We start from the raw sequence: 24,032 nt of genomic DNA, 5'->3' as shown, positions 1-24,032 counted from the left end.
CATTGTAGTACTTGTTTTGCTTGTTGGGGGTGTTTGCTTATTTAATACATTCCGTCAAGGACAGAAATTACATGCTGGTTTTTTATCCCCCTAGGAAGTGTGTCTTGGGTTTTTCCCTTATTATTTTCGTTACTTTTTTTTTTCCTCTTCTTTTTTTGGTGGTGGGGGTGGTTATGTTTAAATGAAGTTGCTTTTACAGCACCAAAGACTTAATCATCCATTTCCTATATAAAAGGTAGCTACTTTTTTGCATGGACCTCAAGCATATTGTAGTATAGAGGTGGAATTTAAGGAAAGGTATTAAGCAGGCTGTGTTTTAGCTTATGGGCAAGTAATAAATTGTGTCATGTATCTTGAATGTATCACAGATAAGCTGCTATATAACGATTGCCACTTCAGATAGCTGTGAAATTAGGTGATTGACTAGTTGTTACATAACTTTCTAATTTCTGTATAAGTCTAATTACATGAAATAGAAGTTAGGGTTTTGATTTTTTACTTTGCTTTTCTGTTTGGAGTGTCATTGTAACTACTGCATTGTAAATGATGGAAAATAATTGCATATGTTAAAAAAAATAAAAAATTTTTAAAAAGGTATCTGTCAGTGTGCAGGTAAGTATATGAATAGACAAATAGCAGGTTTCTACAGTCACAAACTCGTCTCTAGAAAAATAATATGAAGCCCATTGCCTGGATTAGTTTTAATTTATTTAATTTTTATTTTGTTCTTAATTATTTGAGAGAGAGGGAGAGAGAAAGAGTGAAGGAGCGGCAGAGAGCCAGGGAGAGAGAGAGAATCCCAAGCAAGCCCTGCACTGTTTGTGCAGAGCTCGATGTGAGGCTTGAACTCACCAACTGTGAGATCATGACCTGAGCTAAAACCAAGAGCCAGATGTTTACCCAGCAGAACCACCCAGGTGCCACTACTTTGGGGTAGTTTTTTTTTTAATTTTTTATAGTTTATTTTTGAGACAGAGACAGAGCACAAGTGGGGTAGGGGCAGAGAGAGAGGGAGACACAGAATCTGAAACTGGCTCCAGGCTCTTGAGCTGTCAGCACAGAACCCAACACAGGGCTCGAACCCACGAACCATAAGATCATGACCTGAGCTGAAGTTGGACACTTAACCGACTGAGCCACCCAGACGCCCCATACTTGGGTTAGTTTTTTAATGATGGGGTCTACTACTTAAAGAATCTAAGACCTCCAAAACTAATCAATTCCTCAGGTCCCTTTTATTTTTGACATAATTATGATTTTATGACCAAGTCAACAAGGTCCATATGGAATCAAATCTAGGATGAGTCTAATTTCTAAATATGTTCTAGAAGAGGGAAATCTTTTTTAAATATTTATTTTTACAAGTAAAAAAATATTTATTTATTTTTGGTACAGAGAGACAGAGCACAAGTGGTGGAGGGGCAGAGAGAGAGGGAGACACAGAATCTGCAGCAGGCTCCAGGCTCTGAGCTGTCAGCACAGAGCCTAAATGCAGGGCACGAACTCACAAACTGTGAGATCATGACCTGAGCCAAAGTCAGACACTTAACTGACTGAGACACCCAGGCGCCCCTAGAAGAGGGAAATATTCACATCTGAAAATAATCCTAAGTTCTCTGGGTCAAAAATAATACCAAATCAATGGGTAGATATTGCAAAGAAATTTTTTCTTAAGACTATGTGAGAGGGCAGAAAAGTGGCTAACAGGCCTCAATATGAGCAAATATTGCTTGAAGGAAAATAATTTCAGCTATATTTTTAGAACAATGGGCTCAGAACTATGACTAACCTAGAACAGACACCTCAGTGTCATTGTTCTGGTCCCTGCATTGCCACAATGTGCTTCCTCAGCCATACACACACATAGTCAGGGTTCTGGATAGCATCCTGATACTGAAAATGAAACAGAAAACAAGACATGCCAGATCAGTAGGCCAAGAAAAATTCCAGTTTACCCCATATACAGACTGGCTGTCTCTGTCCCCCAAAGAGCTTAGTGAGAATGCAGGAAGAGCTACTGAGCAAAAGTGCTACGGTATATAAAGGTTTCACGACATTCAGCCACCTGGTCTGAAATGAGTAGAATAAAAACTGCTTTGATCTCACATCAAGCTAGGAAGTTTTTCACAGGACCTTGTCCTTCTTACCTATCCAAGATGACCCAGGAGATCAGGGTGAAAGCCTCAAACAGGGCCTTTCTCTGTTTCAAAGGAACTTCATATAGTATATTCAAATGCAGGATTAACAAAGCCCTTAGCTCCTTTACCCATAAGCCAAATTGTATATAAGAACTACCCCAAGACAAAAATCTCATCCAGAAAACATGACAATGAAAGCAGAATATACCTTTCCCTGCTCTCAAGGCAGTGGGTAATCTCATTCACAATAATCTTTTCCACTTAATAGAGATGCTACAACATGGTGACTGAAACACAACATTTTATGACTAACCTTGCTAACCTGAGTTAACGATTTATACACTTGACCAGATCAACTGAGAGTCTAGAGTCAAATGTTCTTCACAGTAGTCACTCTGACAGGATCACAAATCCACTGGCACTCTTTATTGGAGGTATCAACTGAATCTTTCAGGTCAAGTTTCTGTGGAAGGAACCCAGAAAATGGGGCCCAGAGAAAGACTCTTCCTGTTAATGTGGTCATCTGAGGCCATTTTTCAGTAACTGATAATTCCAGAGTAAAATATTACAGAACAAAGAAATCTAAAATCCCAATTGTGTGTCTGTGTGTCAGGGGGAAGTTAAAGATTAAAAGTGGGACTTCAAAATAGTAGGGAAATGATGTCTTATTTATATGTAATAAATGGTAGTGAGGTAACTCATTAAACATTTGGAGCAAAAATAAGATACTACCCTACTTTACATCATAAATAAACAGTAGGCAGGTTAAGGTTTTAAATACAAAAACATTAAATAACTAGAAGAAAACAAAGATGAATATTTATTTGCTGTCAGGATAAGGAAGGCCATTTTAACCTATAGGTAGATGCTAAATGCACAAAAGAAACAGTGATAGGCTTGACTACATAAAAACATGAACTATCTGCACATCAAACTAAAAAGACAAACAACAAACTGGGAAAAATCTTTGTAATATACATGAAAAAGAATTAATACCCTAACTACATTTAAGTTTTTACACATCCATAAGTTCTGATGGGGGCGCCTGGCTGGCTCAGTCAGTTAAGCACCTGACTTTGGCTCAGGTCATGATCTCATGGTTCATAGCTTCAAGCCCTGCACAGAGCCTAGAGCCTGCTTCGGATTCTGTGTCTTTCTCTCTCTGCTTCTCCCCACTGGTGCTCTCTCTCTTTCTCAAAAATAAATAAAACATTAAAAAAAATTTTAAGCATGTACTGAACACACTTCAACAGGGAAATGGGAAAAAGGCATGAACAAGCAATTCACACACACACACACACACACACACACACAAAATGACCAATGAACATACACATGCATGCGTGCGCGCACACACACATTGAATTCTATTATTAAAAAAAGAAATAGGGTTGCCTGGGTGGCTCAGTCGGTTAAGCGTCCACCTTTGGCTCAGGTCATGATCTCATGGTTAGTGAGTTTGAGCTCTGCATCGCACACTGTGCTGACAGCTCAGAGCCTGGAGCCTGCTTCAGATTCTGTGTCTCACTCTCTCTCTGATTATCCCCCATCCGTGCTCATGTGTGCTCTCTGTCTCTCTCCCTCCCCCACAAATAAACATTTTAAAAAAGAATATGAAACTGCACTATGTATTAAAAAATTAAAATGAGTTAAATAACATTTTTTTACGTATCAAATTTGCAGAGATTTAAAATAAAACTCTATGTTAGCAAGATTTCAAACTACACTCTTTATACTGTTTGTGATGGTGGGAGCCCAATTTGGCAAAAAGTCTTTATTTTTTTAATTTTTTTTACAGAGAGAGGAGGAGGGAGCTCAAGTAGGGGAGAGGAACGGAGGGAGAGAGAAAGGGGGAGAAAGAGAGAGAGAAAGAATCTCAAGGAGACTCCATGCTTAGTGTGGAGCCCAATGTGGGGCTCAATCCCACAACCCTGGGATGGTGACCAGAGCCAAAACCAAGAGTCGGACGCTCAACTGACCGAGCCACCCAGGCGCCCCTATATCAAAAGTCATAAACATGTTCATACCCTTTGTACCAATAATTCCTCACAAAAGAATTCATTCTGAAAAAGCAATACAAGATTCACAAAAAAATCTCATACAAGGATATCCACCAGTGCTATTTATAAGATAAAAATTGGCAATAACTAATGTCCACCACAAGGAATGGTTACAGGAATTATGGCACATACATGATAAAATAATATTTAACTATTAAAAACCATTTTAGTAAGATACTCATGACAAACACTGAGTTTAAAGAAAGGATACAAAACTGTCTAAATACAATGATTCTAGCCTTGAAAGAGATACATACATATTATATGATATATAAAAGTTTGTAGGGAAATAATATCCAACATACAGTCACAATACACAAACACAAACTGGTTATTTCTAGAGGTAGTTTTATAGGTGATTTGAAAGTTTTTTACTTTGTATTCTTCTGTATTTTCTATTTTTCCATAAATCTGAATGTAATACTTTAAAAAAATTTATAATGTTTATTTTTGAGAGAGAGAGAGGGACAGACAGAACGTAAGTGGGGGAGGGGCAGAGAGAGAGAGGGAAACACAAAATCTGAAGCAGGTTCCAGGGTCTGAGCTGTCAGCACAGAGCCTGATGCAGGGCTCGAACTCATGAAGGGGAAGATCATGACAGGAGCTGATGTCGGAAGCTTAATCGACTGAGCCACCCAGCCCTCCCAAAATGCAATACTTATATATGCAGGAAAAAATAAATATAATTTGAGGAGGGTGGGGTGGCAGACTGAATAGAAGAGGCCCAAGGACAAAGCCAGGATGTACAAATGCTTCACACTGCTACTGGCTCATTCATCATTTTCCTCTGGAATTGACCATTAAACCAGCTGCAGACAAATCCCCTTAGACATATTATCACCTCACCATCGTATTCAAAAATGGACACAAGAAGCATTGCCAATTCCTTGCCAAAATCTAGATATACCACATCTTCCCTATTTCCCTGTTGTACCCTGTCCCCTCAAGGCAATCTGGCCCATCTGACATGACTTGTTTGAACCTGGCAAACCAATACCAGTTTCTGTGCTTACTATTTCTTTTTCTGAGTGTTTATAAAATAACTCTTGATAATCTAGTTTGGAATTTAACTCAAGATTTGCAACATTCTTCCTCCTTTTTGAAAATCTGAAGAACATGTATGTAAACGACCCTTAATGTATTTAAGTATATTATTTTACTTAAATAAAATATATTTATATAAAATATACTCCCATATCTCTAGGGCTCTTGCTTTTTTTAAGATATCTAAATTTGATGAAAAGTAAACAAAAGGTCCATTTCAAGAGGGTAAAATCCTCATTACAGAAAAAAAGAAGGGAAGACAAGATCCTTATTAAAGCAAGACTGTGAGTAGCTCAAGACTTTGTGATTCAACAACAGTCTAGGTACAAACAGAACTGTAAATTGAATTTTCAACTCAATTCCATTTATCTAACACAAAATTTGAGTTAAAAGAAACATTAGAGATCATTTTGTACCATCCCCTCATTTTACAGATCAGAAAATTGAGGCCCAAGGAGGCTGACCAGCATAAGATCATTCAGCTAACTTAAAGTCAGAACTAGAACCCAGGCCCCTGGCTCTCCTCCTTCAAGATGATTCCCATAGGATTTAATGACCTAGTGTGTGTGTGTGTGTGTGTGTGTGTGTGTGTGTGTGACATATATAGCATGTAAATTATACTAGCATATATATGCACACATAAGAATATATGTATAAATGTACATATGTACATATATACATATATTCTTAACATAAGGGAGCAAAAATTGTATTTTTTAATTTCAGTGACAATGACAGGCCCAAGTTATTCTATTTCTCCTACTTCTCTAAAATAATGAAAGAAGTTCCCTATTATAGAATATAAGGCTAAAGCTTTAAAGAAATCAACAGTGTAAGTAACAGGGTCAAGATTTCAACAAGCAGAATACCTAACTAGCTCAGTCAGTGGAGCATGTGACTCTTGATCTCAGGGTTATGGGTTAGAGCCACATGTTGTATACAAAGATTACTTAAAACTAAATCTTTTTAAAAAAGATTTCAAAAAGCAATACAGTGAATTAAAAGAAAATCTTTTAATTTTTGTTTAAATTTAAGTTTATTTATTTTAGAGAGAGAGACAGAGCATGAGGGGGGTGGGCAGACAGAAAGGGAAACAGAATCTGAAGCAGGCTCCAGTCTCTGCACTATCAGCACAGAGCCCATAAGAGGTTCAAACTCACCAATTGTGAGATCATGACATGGGTCAAAATTGGAGGTTTAACTGACTGAACCACCCAGGTGCCCCAGAAATCTTTAATTTTTTAAATGTTTATTGGGGCGCCTGGGTGGCTCAGTCAGTTAAGCGTCCGGCTTTGGCTCAGGTCATGATTTCACGGTTTGTGGGTTCGAACCCTGTGTCAGGCTCTGTGCTGACAGCTAGCTCAGAGCCTGGAGCCTGCTTCAGATTCTCTGTCTCCCTTTCTCTCTGACCCTCCCCTGCTTGCACTGTCTCTGTCTCTCAAAAATAAATAAAAACCATAAAAATAACTTAAAAAAAACAAATATTTATAAATGTTTATTTTTGAGAGAGAGACAGAAAGTGAATGGGGAGGGAAGAGAGAGACACAGAATCCTAAGCAGGCTCCAGGCTGTAAGCTATCAGCACAGAGCCGTAGGCGGGGCTCCAACCCATGAACCATGAGGTCATGACCTGAGCCAAATTCTAACACTGAACCAACTGAGCCACTCAGGTGCCCCTAAAAGGAAATCTTAAAAAGCTATAACTAAATAAGAAATAATCTATTCTCATTACTATATATTACTGTAATCATTCTAAAGTATCAGCACAACTGATATTTTATAAGATTTTTGTCTCAAACCATCTAACAAGGCCAAGTAAGCATATATCTAGCTAAGTGCAGAGTTCTTTGCCACCTCTAGCTACCATGTCCCTGGGCTACATGGAAGATAGAAAATCCCAGCACAAACACATGTATCTGTATATAAAGTTCAGCCAGCCCAGGAGCCAAAACTGGAAAGAAAGCTAACATTTTTTTCTAAGTTTACATACAGGGTAGGCCTAAAAGGGTACAGCCACTTTGGGGAAAAGTTTGGCAGTTCCTCCAAAATGTTAAATGTTAAGTTACCTTATGACCCAGCAATTCCATTCCTAGGTGTGTGTGTGTGTGTGTGTGTGTGTGTGTGTACCTGCAGGAGTATTGAAAACATGATCACACAAAAATTTGTCCATGAATGGTCACAGCAGTGTTCATAATAGTCAAAAGGCAGAAACAACTGATCCATCAACTAATAAATACATCAACAAAACATGATAAAGCCATAGGATCGAATATTATTCATCCATGGAAAGGAATGAAGTATTGACACATGCTACAACATGGATGAACCTTGAAAACATTATGGTAAATGAAAAAAAGCCAGACACAAAAGACCACATATGGTATGACTTCATTTATATGAACCAGCCAGAACAGGTAACTTTATAGAAACAGAAAGTAGAATAGTGGTTGCCTAGGGCTAGGGGAGGGAAGAAGTTGGGAAGAAATGGGGAGTGACTGCCAACAGGACAGAGCTCCTTTTTGAGGTGAGGAAAATGTTCTAAACGTGATTGTGGTGGCAGGTGCACCCCTCTGAACATTCTAAAAAACAATGAGCTGTATGCTTTAACTGAGTGAATTGTGGGGCATATGAATAAGCTATTTTGTTTTTTAGGTAGGCCCTATCACTTTTATCGGGTCAGCATTCCTAGCTAAAATGATTTACATCCAAGCCTTCAGCCTCTCCAGCACACAGTGGTGATAAGAGTGAAACGTAGTCCCTTATCCTGGTTCCTTCTAATCACGTGAATAATAACATAGTTGGCCTGCTCTGGTCTTGTCAATTTGGAAACAGGGTGAGAATCAAATCAGGGGCTTAAGCAAAAGTAAAAATGAATGGCAAACAGTAAACACATGAAAAGATGCTCCGTGTCACTAGCCACTGGGGAAATGCAAATGAAAACCCCAAGACATTAACTTCATACCCACCAGTATGGCTAGAATCAAAAAGACTGCCACTAACAAGCATTGGTGAGGATGTGGAGACAGTGGAACCCTCACTCTGCTGGTGGAAATGGGAGGTAGTGTAGCTGCTATGGTACACAGCCCAGCCATTCCTCAAAAGGCTAAACATAGAGTAGCCATATGATCCAGTAAGTATACAGACCCAAAAGAAATGAAAACACATGTCCCTGCAAAAATTTGCATGTGGATGCTCATAGAGCGTTATTCATAATAGCCCCAAAGTGGAAACAACCCAATTACGTCAGTTGATGAAGGGATAAACTAAATTTGTATGCATATAAATCGAATATTATTCAGCCATAAACAGAAATGAAGTACTGATACATGCTACAACATGGATAAAACTTGAAAACACTGTTTTAAGTGAAAGCAGTCAATCATAAAAGACCATATATTATGTGCATCCATTTATATGAAATGTCCAGAATAGGTGAATCCATAAGAGATGGAAAGTAGATTAGTGGTTGCCTAGTACTAGAGGGGATGAGGAGGTTGGTGGGGGGAACACAGCTATAGGTAAAGGGTACAGTTTTCCTTCTGGGTTGGTGAAAATGTTCCAAAATTGATTGTGGTGATGGCTGCGGAACTCTGAATATTCCAAACACTACTGAATTGCACCCTTAAATGACTGAACAATAAGGTCATAAAAAACTGAATGACAAATATGACTCCATTCCACTTGAAGAAACAAGAAATGCCTACTTCCTGAATTAATATTCTTAAGCCTGCACACATTTGCCATCATAGTCCAAGCAAACCAGCTCCTACTTTTTTGTTCCTCCTGGGTTCCCCCACAATACCATTCTGTAGTAGATTTCCTGAGTCCACTATCCTTTTTTAGGAGCCTATAGGTCTCCCTCAGGCTTCCAGCAGTCACTCAACTCCCAGGTTACTTCCTGCTTTGGTGCAGGAGTTTGGGGCCATCAGGATTAAAAAGCTGACATTTGCTAGCTGGTTTTACTCCATTTGTTAACCGCTTCTCAGAGCAGTGCCTTTTGCAGTGTCCAGATATATCTGGGTAGGAAGAGCCTGGGGGGCTTACAGCTTCTCGGCTGTGGTGGGAGGTAGTTGTGGCCTGGAGGCTAAAGCCTTAGACCTGAAGTTCTCAGAAAATCTGACTTGCAACTCTGATTCTGCCCTTTACTGACCGTGTGACCTTGATCAAGTCACTCAACTTCTCTGACCTCATCTTCCTCATCTGTACAATGGAGATGATACCACCTATCCTGCAGGGATATCCTGAAGATTGATACTTACAAAGCCATCTTTGTAAGTATAGACATACTAACTACTTCAGTACCACAAACCATGGGGCAGGCTGTAGACTAGGTGGTAGGGACACAAACATGAATACAAAAGAAGCTGCCTTTAAATTGTTTGTTGCAGGGGTGCCTGGGTTGCTCAGTTGGTTAAGCGTCCGGCTTCGGCTCAGGTTATGATCTCACGGTTCATGGGTTAGAGCCCAGCGTCAGGCTTTTGTGCTGACAGCTAGCTCAGAGCCTGGAGCCTGCTTCGAATTCTGTATCTCCCTCTCTCTCTGACCCTCCCCTGCTCACGCTGTCACTCTCTGTCTCTCAAAAATAAATAAAAAACAGAAATGAAATTTTAAAAAATAAATAAATAGTTTGGTACAGAAATGCTGTTAACAGGACTTCATTTTCTGCCTTCCCTATATTAGCCTTCTTTGGGGATAGCAGGAGTTTCCAAAGTTTAATTCTTTGCCTTGATAAACTTTCACCTCTGTGCTCTCAAAAGAGATCATGCTGGGGTGCTTTGGTGGCTCAGTCAGTTAAGTACCTGGCTTCGGCTCAGGTCATGATCTCATGGTTCGGGGGTTCGAGTCCTGCGTCGGGCTCTGTGCTGACCACTAGCTCAGAGCCTGGAGCCTGCTTCTGAATCTGTGTCTCCCTCTCTCTCTGACCCGCCCCTGCTCATACTGTCTCTCTCTGTCTCTCAAAAATAAATTTAGAAAAAACTTTTAGAAAAAGAGAGAGATCATGCTGACAGGGCAGCAGTCCTGTTTGCATCTTTCATTCTCAAACAGGGGGAGATGGGATGGTTACTTAAATGTTATGGGGAAAACACTCCTTTCATGACTTCAAGTTATTATCACCACTTATCCTTAACTCTCTCGTGCCTTACCTAAAGGTATTTCCATGAGGAAAGCGTGCTTACTCAGCACTTTAAAGTAAGTATGGAAAACTCATTCTCTCTCACTCCCTTACCTCTAGCCTGCCCAGATTTACATGCCAGGTCGAAAGACTGGTCACAAAAGATCAATTCCCAGTTTAGCTACCTTAATCACCAATTTCTGGCTCACCTCCTGATTTGGGGCTCAGGTTTTCTCTAAAAATAAAAGGGCTTTCCAGAAAAATACTAGCTCAGCTTATAAACAGAGGCTAACAAAATAAAGTAACTAGGGGTGAAAATGTAGGAGATAGTTTCTAAATTAAAATGTTATTACACAAAGTCCATCCTTCCCTTGGTGGAGCAATTTCACAAATCACAGAAAAATATTTTTCATTTTAGAATAGATTGGGAGAGAGCCTTTGCCAAGAGCCAGTTGTCTAAATTTTCAATTTGAATTTGAAGCAGGATTATACGTGCCCAAGAAAATCATGCTATTTTTAGCTAATAGCTAGGACTGCTATGTCCACAACAGTTTGGAGCAATCAAGAGTGAAAGTATTAAATAGCATTTCTCACTGTGGTACCTTATCATTTAACACTTCTTTCTATTTTAATATTTTCCAAAGCTTCATCATAAAAATACATGTAAAGCACTCATGCTAGACACAATATGGAGTTCAAACAGATAAGACATGGTTTCATATCTTCATATTGTTCAAACCCACACTGAACAATCCAGATACATGAAAGAATCTCAAGGTTAAAGCATTCCCATCAAGCTGCCATCCAGCACCTGAGTGCCATGGGGAGATACACTAGGAAGCCACTGTCCTACACTTACCACCCTTCCAATGCTTAAACCCTCTTTATGTTTTAAAAGGAGAGGGATAATGAACATGTTCTAAAATACACTGAAAGCTATTGAATTGCATACCTAAATGGGTGCACTGTATGGTATATGAATTATATCTCAATTAAGCCATTAAAAAAAAGGAAAATTATTCTTACTCTGATTGCTCGAATTAGTCAAAGCTATTTTTTTTATGTTTTATTTATTTTTGAAAGAGCGCAAGCAGGGGAGGGACAGCGATAGGGGGACAGAGGATCCTAGGTGGGCTCTGCACAGACAGCCACCAGCCCATTGTGGGGCTTGAACTCATGAACCATGAGATCAGGACCTGAGTTGAGGCTGGACCCTCAACCGACTGGGCCAACAAGGCACCCAGTCAAAGCTATCGTTTAAGCTCTCATGCTAAATGTTATCTAGCTAAAGGCTGCACTGGCTTGGCAATGGAGCTCAGTGGCCACTATGAAGCTCACTCTAATCTACCCCTGCCCATATATCTTCTTTCCCTCACTCTCTTTCCCTAGTCTCTCTTCTTCATTCTCCCAGTTTCTTTCCTATTGTTCCTCCACTCCAACTAGGACGTAGGTCCTCTCAGGTATTCCCAGGCACAGTTTGTCCTAACTGGTGGACCTCCGAATTAAACCGACTGCTGACTGCACCGTCCCCCACCCCTACCCAACATTCCCTTCATGACCTTAGGCAAGTCATGTCCTTGCTCTCCTGTTCCGGTTTGCACAAAGACGAGTTGAACTACTATGCAAACCTTTCCAGCTCCCACATTCTATGTGAAAATAATACAAATAATGAACACCTATTTGGTCCATAACATGCAAAGTCTTTGCCATTTTAGCCAACAGACATATATTTGGTTTATTCATTTTGAAAATGTGATACAATTTCCCAAAGAACAGCATTTAATACGTTCATAAAATGATCAACATGGAGTCTTTATTTTTTAAAGCTATCACTTTATCAAATAAAAAACAGAGCCCAACGTGGAATGTTTCATAGTCCCTCTGGACCTGTCTCTATGAGTCCACTTTTTAGCAGGACAACAACAAAAAACGCTTTTGCATGTTGGGCCCCTGCTGGATTTACCAAACCAAAGAAAGAAATAAGGCTGGGGTGGCATAGCCTTACCAACAGTGGTTCAACTAAATCCTAAGAAAGGCTTTGTTTAGCAAGTGGCAGAGAGACCTAACATAAGATAGCACCTCAACATACATCATAAACTCTCAGAAATATGCTCAGAGAGCACTAAACACTGGCAGGAATGAATCCTTTTACCATGGACAATTTACAGCTTTTTATGCAAACCAGTTACATCCTCCCAACAAAACTCATAGAAATATTTAGTCACCAGTTTCCAACACACTACCACCAGACAAATTCACAGTATTATTTCCTTGTGCCCAACATCACAGAGCAAAATCGAAAGAAATTCATCAATTCCTCCCCTCCACACACTAATATGCAAGAGAAACCATTTTCTTTGCAGAACCTACCGTTATCTAAGTTATGGGCATGAACTGATAAACACTGGTTGCTAATAAAACTAAAGATGGATAGCTCTCCACTGAGAAGCAAAGAGCACACAGAGAAATCAAAAACCACAATAACTCTAAGGTGTGTTTCTTGTCACTAACCGACCACCAAACATGGAGAGAAACGACTCAGTGTCCATTTGCATCCGTCTTTCCCATTACCTCAGACTTACAAGTTCTCCTGTTAGCTACCTCCCACACTTCTGTCCACACCAAAAAAGCCCACAGCAGAAGGTGGCATGTCCCTCTCTTCTTCCCCTTCGGGCCCTCGGCTGGCGGCACTGAAGCAGAGTGAGGGGCAGGGGAGGGCGGAAAGGACAAAGGTAGGCGCTTTCGATCCCTCACAGCTTGGCGCCTGGGCTCCCGGCCTCTCTCCCCCCTTATCACTGAGCCAGAGCACCTGCCGCGAGAGGTCCCTTCCTCCACCTCAGTAACCGGCCCGTGGGGCCTAGGTGTCCAAGGAGCCCATGCGCTGCAGCCCTAAGGGACAAAGGCTGGGCTTACGAAGAGGAGGGGGAGGTGAAAGAAGTCGGGAGCAGGATGAAAACCCTTGCAAACAAAAGCGGAGGTGGGGTTGGTGTCCTGAGAATACCAAGCCAATCTCGAGTGTTCCCAGAGGTAGCCAGGTTCGGCGGATTAATGCGCGTGGGGGAGGGGGCAGAAAATTCCTCTGAGGGAAGAGGATTAGGGAGCTGTGGGGACGCAGCGGCCGGCAGGAAAGGAGGCCGAGGGGAGGACAGAGGAACTGGGGAGAAAGGGGGCACAGTTCGTGAATGAGGAGAGGTGATGGCCAAGAGGTGAAGGCCAGACAGGGCCCAGTGGCGGGAGAGCAGGAGCTCAATGCCAGGCGACCTCCCCAGGGGCGGGAGGTGGAGGGGCTCGGAGTTGGGGGGAAGGCTCCAAAGCTGCGCGCCACACGGGGCTGCGGGCGTGCGGCGAAGGGGTTCCAGGAAGAGCGCAGAGTTGGGGGCGCAGTGTTGGAAAACAGAGAGTTTGAGAACAGAACCGTAGAGAGGCTGAGGGGAACTGCGAGGAGGACTGACCCTCACCTGGCGCCGGGTCGGAGTCCAGGTCTAGTGCTGAGAAAGCGCCAGCTCCGGCCAGCCCCTCCGTCCCGCGCGGGAGACCACGGACACAAAGCGGGGCGCGGGGGAGGAGGGGAGGAAGGAGAGGGAGGAGAAGGGGGAGGGGAGGGAGGAGGAGAGACGCCTGAGGCGCGGAGGGGGGGAAAGGAGGGGCTCCTGCCGCCCTCCGCCTGGGTCAAGGGGCGGAGCGTACGGCTGGAGGCCGCGCTCGACCCGCCAATGGCCACCCAGCCGGCTGGCTGATTAGGGCGCACCATCCCGCAGCTCACCTCGACACCTGGGCCTTGGCTGGCCCCAGCCAATCAAATGTCTTCATTTGCATACCGAGCCCCGCCTTTCGCTCCAGCCAGGGGCCCGCTCCCTGAGAACACAAAGAAGGTCCCCCGTAGGGGGAGGGGGTCCACTCCGACTCCCAACTCCGACGGCCCAGCATCACCTTTACAGTGCGTTTATGGGTCTTTCACTGTCACCCTGATGACAGGAAGGAAGTGGGGGGCTTAGGGGTTTGGACCAAGATCTCTTAACAGGTCAGATTTGTTCTCCCTGAGGTTCTTCTAATCAAGAGCCACTCTTCTCCTGGGCCACAGTCGCAGCTCTGAGCCTCTGAGACCTGTGCCTCCGCCCCTCGCCCCCAACCCTTTTTCCAGTCGCCCCAATCTCTGTGCTTCCTTCCGTGGGCTGCTGCCCACTACTGGCCTTGTGCTGCACTGCAGCCCTGATCAGCAGGCTCTGAGCACAGCCTGGATAGATGCTCACAAGCTGCCCAAACCTACTCCTCCCCACGCCCCATCCAGAAGGAAAACTAGAGAGGAAGAGGTTATGGCACTAAGGTGGAAGGGACCTGATCAAGTGGCTTGGATACCTATGATGGCAAAAAGGCAACACTTAAGTCTAAACTCCCCAAATCATCTCGTGCAACCTTCCTTCTCCTACCTTCAGGTCTGTACTGGGCCACAATGGTAACTGACTGGCCAGCCCGTTTCAGAGCAGCTGCAGCCTGCTCGTGAGTTGCATTCCTCAGGTTCACGCCATTCACCTGTCCAAAGAGAGGAGCTATGAGCCACCCCAAAAGCAAGAGAGGCAGTCCTCTGTCATAGCAGTCAGGAGAGGGAGCTCATCCCTAAGCCTAATCAGATGTCTTTCTCAATTTCCCGTCCTTGCCCCCAAGACAGGACCTAAAGAATATGACATCTCTAGTGTAATAATTATCTCTGTGCAGGTCAAGTGCCAACCAGGGTTAAGATCCAACACACTCATTTTCTCCTCAAGGCTAAGTCTGGGCTCAGTCTCTGTCTCTCCCTAAGGTCGTCTATAAAGAGAATATAAGTTTTCTCCAGCTAAGCCTCCCCCCATCTCAAGAAGCATTCCTTGGAGAAAGCAAGATCTCCCCTCCTCCTTTTTCAATTGGCACAACTCCCATCCTCCCACCTCTCCTTTGTCTCCTCACCGATAAGATCCGGTCTCCCCTGCGCAGCTCCCCACTCAGGTCAGCTGGGCCTCCTGCCAGGATGAAAGAGACAAAAATGCCTTCTCCATCCTCTCCTCCTACGATATTGAAGCCCAGGCCTGTGGAGCCCTTGTGCAGGATGATCTTGCGGGGCTCTCTGGTGGGAAAGAAGTAGAAGGGTCAGGACAAGGTGGATATAAACTGTCGTTCCTGTCAGAGCTAGCCTAGGGTAAGGCCCATATTGCTGCAGAATGACTTAGGTCCCTATGTATGATACCCTGTTCCTCTCCTGAAACCTGCTTGGCTGCTGTTTTCTGCCAGGTGCCAAGTTTCAGTTCCTCTTCCCTCCCTTCTTCCAGAGAGCTTGGAGTCAGCTTCCCTGACTCGGACTTGGAGTCAGAGTCCCCTACTCTCTCAGTTCAACACATACCTACCCTGTCTAGAGACCATCATCATCTCAGAGCCCATTTACTGGTCTTCTTTCTCCCCAGATTCTCCTATCCTACTACCGGTGTGATGGACCTGGATCACGACAAGGGGAACCAGTTAGGGGCAATGGAATCACCAGGGGTTGACTGCACTCACGAGCCACAAAATGTACATACTTACTTTACACATGCACCTCCACAGTCTCAAAATTCCACCCACCCACTGTGACCCCTTCTACCTTCCCCAACGACAGATTTGGTCACACCAGCTACCTCTATGTGCCCTTGCCAGGTGATGTGGGAGACAGATAAAGAAACCCCAGGTCCTCGGAAGGAGCTTAAGAGCCTAACTTAAGAGAGTTAACAAAGGAAAACTCCAACTGCAAGTAACCATGTCTAAGGAATCACTGTGGAAGCTGTCAGTGTCATCAGGTGGGAGTTACAGCCGCTCCTGTATATCCATACAACACGACTCCCGGCACACTTTCCCGGCCCACTGCCTTCACTTTAAGCATCTTTCATCAGAGGAGCCTCAAGTCCAAGACTCCTCCTTTGTTGCCTCCAGTCTTGGGTGCAAGGCTCCCTCCCTGAGTCCCAGATGCTCTGGCTCAAATCCCTCCTCTCCTCCTACCTGGCATCCCCTCCAGACCGCAGGGAGCGGAGCGGCCAGGCCCACCTCTGCGACGCCCTCCTCCAGGCTGAGGCCGAGGCCGAGGCCGGGCCCAAGCCCAGGGCCAAGCCGGAGCCTGAGAACTTGCGTGCCCTCTCCATGGCTCCTCCAGCTCTCCCCCCGTCCGCCTACCCTTCCGGCTCCACTGCAGCCAGCCCAGCAGCCTACCAGGTCCCACCCCGCGGCCAACCTGTCTCCCGGAACCCCGGCCGGCCTGACCAGTTCCACCGCCGCCGCCGCCGCCAGAGTGGGGCGGGGCCGTTCCCTGGGAGGCCACCTAGCCCGCCAGCCTCCCAACGTTCCGCCAATCCCACCGGCTGAACTGCTTTTTCTCTAATTTAGAATGACTGCAGCCGAGGGGGTAGCAACTGTCTCGGGGAAGGAAACCCCCACAGCCTCTGCCTCCTCAGCCCCCTAAGCGCTCCACCCCACCCTTTCTCTGTACTTTCAGATCGGGGCCACACACTTGGCACTGCCCCTGATGGTAGAACTTGTCCCTGCAGCTACCTCCGTCCCTTCCTAAAGCCCTAAGAGCTTAGAGAGGGCCTCAGACCCCAAAGACAAGTGATGAGGGCTTTATCTGCTTCTTTGCCATACTACCTTGGCTAGCCAGAAACAGAGTCCTATTCTCCTCATCCCTAGGTAGGATGACACTGTGGGAGTCTTACCTGGTGAAGTCCTCCTCAGCCAGCATGTGCCTAGGGATAGGTGAGTAGCGGGCAGGGGGAACCTGAGGAGGTGCAGGGTAGCTGACCTTGCTCTCCACAGCCCCAAGGTAACCCAGGCTGGAATTATGGCTTATGTGGTTATCAGCCAAGGAAGTAAAAGCTGGAATAAAGAAAAGGAGAGAAAAGTTCAAAGACCATTTCACTTGGGTCCCTATGCCCTCCCCCCCAGGGACTGTGCCCCACACCCTACCTCAGACGCAAAAGCCACCAAGGGATGCTGATTCCTCAGGCCTCTCCTCCCCTTTCCCACTCCCACCCCCATCCTCGGGTTCCTCCTCCATAGTCCCTTTCTGAATCCTGGGCTCACTCCTGTGAGTCTTAGAAAGAGCTAAAGTCAAGCAGTCTACAAAGAAAGGCATGACTAGAGGTGTGACTAATAATAATCCCTCACATCTCTATAGCCTAATACGGTTTTCCAAGGGCTTTCTCGTCGATGATCTCATTTGATCCTTGCAGCAGTCCTATGAAGAAGGCAGCACATATATCATTAGCTCCTTTTTGCCAAAGAGGAAAACTAAAGACAGGTGAAAGGGACTTGTCCAAGGGCATCCAGCTATAAGGGGCAGAGCTGGGATGTGGAATCTGTTCTCCTGAGCACTAGTCCTCTGCGCTCGCTCACTATCTGAACAGGGGGTTTGAATTCTTTCCCCTCTAGAAACCAGGGGCTTCAGGCCAGGGCCAGGGCAGATACGGGTACGTACTGCTGGCGTAGTCAGGGGGTGCATACATGTCGTTGAGGTGGAGGCTGCCTGGCTTGGCCACCTTCAGATAGACCATATCAGATGTGTTCTTCAGTGAAGCCACAGCTTCCTCGTGCCTCACATCCTGCAGATTGGTGTTGTTCACCTAGAAGAGGAGAGGCCTTAGGGCTGGCACTCAGGAGAAGGGAGAGCCTTTCCAGGTAACCCTGAAGGGTGTCCTTTCTGTAAATTCAACAGTGCTTTAACGCGGGCCCAGTATAGTGCTCTGAGAAGTGGAGAAGCATGACACAGAGCATGACACAACCAGCCATGAAAAGAACTAGGGCCTTGGTATCTGAGTACACACAACTCAGATGATGCTCTTGAAATTCCCCATGATGCTAGTCCCTGAGTGAGGTTCAGGTGGAGGGAGAGGCTCCTAGAGTCCCACCTCCCCACCCTACCATTTGGGCATCCCCATGAAGGTTGTCTCACCGCCAGCAGCCGGTCCCCGATCTGTAGGCGTCCATCCTTCTGAGCAGCACCCCCCTCAATGATCTTGGTTATGTAGATGCTGTTGTCTCCCGGGATGTGCTGGTTGCCAATCCCCCCAGCAATGCTGAAACCCAGGCCTGGGTGGGGGCCCAAAGGGAGTGGGAGAGGGCCACAAGGAGAAGTTAAAGTGCTCAGTCCAACCCAGACCTAACTCCCCACCGCAGCCAACTCCCTGGCCCCACAGGAGCTCCCCGCTAGAGATCCCAAACACTAGGGTGCCATCCCGAGGTCAGTAAGGGTGAATGAGTTGTGAGGTCAAGGAAGAAACCTGTGAACTAGAACAGGGAGTCAAGCAAGGAATAAGACTGTTCCCTTCCATTTCCTGCAGACCCAACCAGGAGCCTCTTGCCAGAGCACAGAAACCCAGAGGGCCGCACCTTTGGGCCCTTTGAGCAGGTTGACCTCCATGATGGTCTCAGGTGGGGGCTGTCTCCTCCGCACCACCAACCGCACCACGGGGCCCGCCTCCTTCAGCGCCTCCACGGCCCGGCTGTGCACCACCTCCGACACGTCCACCTCATTCACCCGAAGCACACAGTCATTCACCCTGCGGGGGAAGCCCAAGAGGCATGACACCCTGCAACCGCCCTTCCACCCCCCGCTCCACCACCTCTCCTTCCCCTCCCCTCCCCTGCCCCCTCTCAGCTCTAATATAAAGGGTAATCCTGCCAGGCAGCCCTTTTCTCCTCATCTCCATCTTGCCCCTGCTATCCCCAGCCTTGCTTCCAGGCCACCTCACCCCAGCCTCCCGTCCATGGCAGCTGCTCCACCAGGGATGATCTTGGTAATAAAGATGCCAGGGTCATCAGGGACATGGGGGTTGTCGATGCCACCTGCAATGCTGAAGCCCAGGCCAGAATTGCCCTGCAGAAGGGGGCAGAGGGGAGCACAGTCTGCTCACTCAGAGGGCATGAAGGAGGGTTCTTGATTTCCTCACTTCCCCCCACCTCCCAGAGCAAGTTCTCCAGGCCTCAGAGCGGGCACTGGGGAGCCAGCACACAGCTTCCCAGCCTGTCTGACCATTCTAGCACACAAAGGCCTCAGTGAAGCTAGCCCCTCCCCAGTTCCCCAAGCCTCAGAAAGCAAGGTCAATTAATATTTGTTAGTTGGTTGATTGGTGCAGTATGCAGGCTCTGAGGGGCGCTGTATCCCCATCCTCTCAATGCAGGTCTCCCCATGAGTCTTGAGACCCAGGTTCAGGGCCCTTCCCTTTCTGGTTTGAACCCTCCCCTCTCATCCTGACCCACTGGCAGACTCACCCGCTCAAGTACTATCTCCTCATACTTGAACATGCCGTCGCTGCCGTTCACCTAGGGGCAGACACAAGCTCTGAGTTCTTTCTGCCCTCCCACCCATCTGCCCATGGTCAACCTGCTCCTCCCCCACTCCCAAAGAGTAGGGGCCCTAATTGACCCCAGAACACCTCTTGGCCACCGATGGGGACAGGCTGACCCTGAGGAGGCCACACCCCTCCCTTGCTTCGAGCCATATCAAGCCAAACCCATTTAGCCCAGATCAATTGTCTGGGACTGAGCCAGCCAGTGGTGCACCCACTGAGAGGCTGGGCTCCAGGGCCTCAGAGTTCACTAGAAGGGGTGCAGGGCTGGCCTGAGGCCTGATGGCAGAAATAGAACATGGCGGGCAAACCATGCCACACCTCACATTCAGGGGGGCACCCAGTGGCCTCAATGGAGACTTAGTCCCCTTCTGAATCATAGCTCTTCCTCACTCAGGGATCACAGACTCCCACCATGTTAGAACTTGTAGGACAGCAGACACCATCTTGTCCAACCTCCTTCATGTGACAGATGGTGACACTGAGGCCCAGAGAGGATACAGGTACCTCAGGGTACCTGAGTTAGTGGCAGGGCAGGGGCTAGAACCTGGATCTCCAGGTGCTCTTGTGATTACATCATGTTGCCAAGGTTACTGATGTTTTGGCAGCTCATCTCCTTCCCCAACAGAACTCATGAGAAAAGGAAAGTTGCACCCTTCAGAATACCCCCGGGAACTCTCATTCTGTATCTCCTCTGTGTCCCCAGGAACCAAATTCTTCAAATGGGCAGAAGGAGTCAAAGTCCGAATCCATTTTCTACCAAGGGGCTTTTGATCCAGAACCCTTTGTGTTTCCCAGCGGAAAAAGCCAGGGTAGGATCTGGTTGGGAGTCAGAGGCAAAGCCAGGGGTGGAAAGGAGCAGAGTGGGCAAGATTCCCCATGAGGGAAAGGCTGATAACCTACAGACGACTAGTAGCAGTGTCCACGGCTGTCAGTAGACAGTAGCCACGGGAGGAAAGGCAAGGGAAGGGGATGGAAACAAGGGTTGTTCTGACCAGCCCGTCTCCCAGACAAGACCTACTTGGTGGCTATTGTCAAGTGAAAATGTGATCCTGGACAGACAAGCAGTACTTGCTCCCTGGCTCCCCTTCTCATCCCCAAGAATGGAGGAATTCCCTTGCCTCTCTCCCCGGGTATCCCAGCGCCCCTCCTCCATCTTTCTCTGGCCACGTTGCCCCTTTCCTGACCCCTGGTGTCATCCTCTGAAGGCAGCTGCAAACCTAGCATGGGGGGTCCTCCGCACGCCCTGCTCTGCTCCCCCTTCATGCAGCTTTGGCTTGGAGAAACAGAAAAGGCAGAAGGAGGGCTGGCTAGTCATGCCTCCACCTTCTCAGGGCCTGACCCCAGGACTTTATGCCCTGCAGCCCTGGGAGTTGGTGGGATTGGCTCCAGCTGCAACCCCACTCTGGTCCCTGATCCCAGGAGGAAGAACTGATGGCTTTTCTGAGCCCTGAAACCAAAGAGGCAAGAGATACACAAGCAAAAGGACACCCATGCAGCTCTTGTATGCGTCTGGTGTACCATGTGTGCCCACATGTGATAAGCCATGCTTTCAGCCCAGCTCCAGTGAGGCCCAGAGGCTCCTGGCTCCCGCTGGTCCATCCTTCAGCCTCCCACTGCTCTGCTCAGGGACCCAGCCTCCTGGGCCAGGAGCCATCTAGGGATCAGCCCTGGCAAAGAAACCTTGACCAACTAGCCCAGCCTTGGGACTGGCACCTGTCTGCCAGTTGAGCAGGACAAGCATGAGAGAATGCTTTGCTTGCAAGGGTAGGGACCCAGGATACAGGGAAAAAGGAAAGAGGGGACTCGCTGGAGAGGGCAAGGAGCCAAGGCAAGGGACACGGGAAGCAGTAAGTGTGGACAGACAGAAGGCCAGTACTGAGGACCGCTCTCCCCAAGAAGTCTCCACCTTTGCTTCTGAGTGAGAGCACCTTCTATACCCACAGGAAGACAGAGGTGGCCTGACTGGTCACCAGCTTGGGGCAGTCGGCACCTGCGCTCTACAGCAAAGCCTCCTTCTCCTCTCTCCCTAACCTGGGGGCTGCAGAGCCAAATAACCAGACAGGCCCTCCGCTATGCATGCCAAAGACCTGGCTCTGCCGGCCCAGCCTCCATTTTGCTGCTTCTCCCACAGATGCTCCTTCCATTTTCTAAGCTGGCAGTTTAGACTGGGAGTGGAAGCCGGAGTTGTGCCCAGCACCCAGGGGTTCCCAAGCTGTGCCAAGTCAGGGCTGGGGGGCCAAGTTCTCTCACATCTGGAGGTACCCAAGGGGGACATGCCCCACTGGGGCCAGTCCTGCACCAGGACAGCTGCCCCTTGCTTGGCTCCAGGCACCATGCCTGCTCTGGAGCAAAGAAGCTTGCTTCAGTCACCCCACCCCCTCCCCTTGGGCCCCCCCAGCACACACACAGTTCAGAGCTCCTTGGACAAAGGAGTCCGTCCTTCTCATCAGCCTCTCAGCCTTGCTTGGGACGTGTCTCTTGCCTCCTCCTCCTCCTCCCCTCCCTTGCCTGTCAAGCGCCTCTCACCAGGGACACCACACACACACACACACAGGCACACACACACACAGGCACACGCGTGCACACACTTGAGCCACATGCTCACACACATATGCATGTAGCCACACACACAGGCAAACACAGCTATCCCTGCAGCCTCATCTACAGAGACACCTCCACATTCAGAGAGACATCCCCACATGTCCATGTGCACATTCACACACAAAGAGACTGGGACGGAAAAGGACTCATGGCATTGAGGGATGAAGCTCGACGAGCCGGGCACATGGGCTCCTCTACATAGATTCACAGGAGCTCCATTGCCTTCCTCCACACACCTTAACATACATACACATACACATATATGTCCCCCCCTACGCAGAGCACCATGCCCCCTCCTCCCCTCCTGTGGAGACACACACCACACACAGCCCCCGCAGAACCTCCCGCCCCCTGCCAGACACAGACGCTGCTAAACCCCCACACTGAGACAAACCCAATTTCCCCACACAGGAAAATGTGCCCCTCCGCCATACCTCCACCTCCTGACACACACAGCTCCTCACAACCCTCTCCAAATGGAGACCCCCAAACAGACACACATAGGGAAGCACACATTTCCAAACACCTCTCTTGGCCCAGGTGAAATGCTAGGGCATAGGTAGGGTCCACTGGCTTGAAGCCTCCAGGAACCCCTGCTGCAAACCCAGGCCTCTAGGCCCCCACTCTCCAGCCCCCCCCCCCGTTGCCCCCCCCCACGCCCCAGCCACTGCCCGTCCATACCTGCTCATACCAGTCCCGATTGGTACAGGTGCACTCAGGCCACCAGCTGGGGCCACTGCCGTTGAGTTTGGGGGTGCTCTTCCCCGGGACTGGCTTAGGGGGTACTGGCCCCACATCCCGGCTGGTAGGGATGAGCTTGGCCTTGGTGCGGGGTGTAGGGGTAGCCCCTGCCTGTGAGGGCAGGGTCTGAGAGCTGTAGCCCCCATAACCCGCGCTGGCCCCATTGCCCCCACCTGGCCCATAGGGGTCGGGCACCTGCCAGTCCCCATAGCCAGGAGGCTCAAGGCGCCGCAGGGCAGCCAGGCGGGTCACCTCATAGCATTCTGGGCACTTACAGCAGTGCTGGTGCTTGTGCATGGCACTGCCTCCCGTCGCCCGGACCCCCCAGCCCACGCCGGTTTCCACACCGCTGCCGCCGCTGGGCTCCCGGGCACACTCGCACTGCTCCGGCCAGGAAGGGGGGGGCACCCGTGGGGGCGCTCGGGCGGAGCGGGGCCTGGGGCCGGGCGGGCGTCCCGGGGCTTCTGCCCCCACGCTGCCCCGCACCCACGGCTCCCCCTCCAGCACTGGCGGCTCCGTGTCGCCCGTCGTGGCTCCTGGGCCAAGGCCCAGCGGCAAAGAAGAAGCGGGAGCCTGAGCAGAGGCTGGGTGCTGAGAGGACCGCTCCTGCACTGGTCCCCAGGATGGATCTGAGTGGAGTCAAGAGCATCTCTCCCTGGCTCCCTTCTCAGTTGATTCTAGCCAATCAGCGTGCGGAGTCAGGCAGCGGCAGCGGCAGCGGCAGCGGCAGGAATGCTAAACAGCGGCTCCTTAAAGGAACAGAGGCAGTGGCGCCCCCAGGTTCAGCCCCAGCTCCCCAGGTATCTGGGGTACCGCCGACCCTAAGGCGGGGGCAGGGGATTTGGGCCACGGGTGAGCTCAGCCCCCAAACTAGTGCCCCCATATTTCCAATCTCAGCTCATCCTTAGCCCACTCCACCCCACCCCACTTCCAAGAGGGAGTTGCAGGGAGATGCTGAATGGGTCCCTGGGTTTGCTCAGAGCTGTGGCTACCA

The 24,032-nt window shown here is 48.1% G+C and overlaps 1 protein-coding gene across 5 annotated transcripts in view; it reads right to left on the bottom strand.

Annotated features, from left to right (window-relative positions):
* Positions 1-23,654, bottom strand: part of DLG3 (discs large MAGUK scaffold protein 3) — a 66,000-nt gene extending 42,346 nt beyond the window's left edge. For 3 of the 5 annotated variants that reach the window (XM_029930345.1, XM_029930346.1, XM_029930348.1), the window contains exons 1-9: positions 22,979-23,654; positions 19,617-19,667; positions 19,097-19,221; positions 18,735-18,904; positions 18,298-18,434; positions 17,824-17,968; positions 17,063-17,222; positions 15,297-15,453; positions 14,783-14,885 (exon numbers count right to left, since the gene is read on the bottom strand). In XM_029930345.1, the coding sequence (XP_029786205.1) occupies positions 14,783-14,885; positions 15,297-15,453; positions 17,063-17,222; positions 17,824-17,968; positions 18,298-18,434; positions 18,735-18,904; positions 19,097-19,221; positions 19,617-19,667; positions 22,979-23,335 (1,405 nt within the window). In that variant the 5' untranslated portion in view covers positions 23,336-23,654. Of the gene's footprint in view, positions 1-13,807; positions 13,972-14,782; positions 14,886-15,296; positions 15,454-17,062; positions 17,223-17,823; positions 17,969-18,297; positions 18,435-18,734; positions 18,905-19,096; positions 19,222-19,616; positions 19,668-22,978 lie in introns of those variants that run through there. The other 2 variants (XM_029930350.1, XM_029930349.1) reach the window with 2 other exon arrangements.
* Between the last annotated feature and the right edge of the window lie 378 nt (positions 23,655-24,032).

The sequence above is a fragment of the Suricata suricatta genome, chromosome X (genome assembly GCF_006229205.1).
Source record: "Suricata suricatta isolate VVHF042 chromosome X, meerkat_22Aug2017_6uvM2_HiC, whole genome shotgun sequence".
NCBI lineage: Eukaryota > Metazoa > Chordata > Mammalia > Carnivora > Herpestidae > Suricata > Suricata suricatta.
Note: the sequence above shows the minus strand (reverse complement) of the source record. Positions and strands in the feature narration are given on the sequence as shown.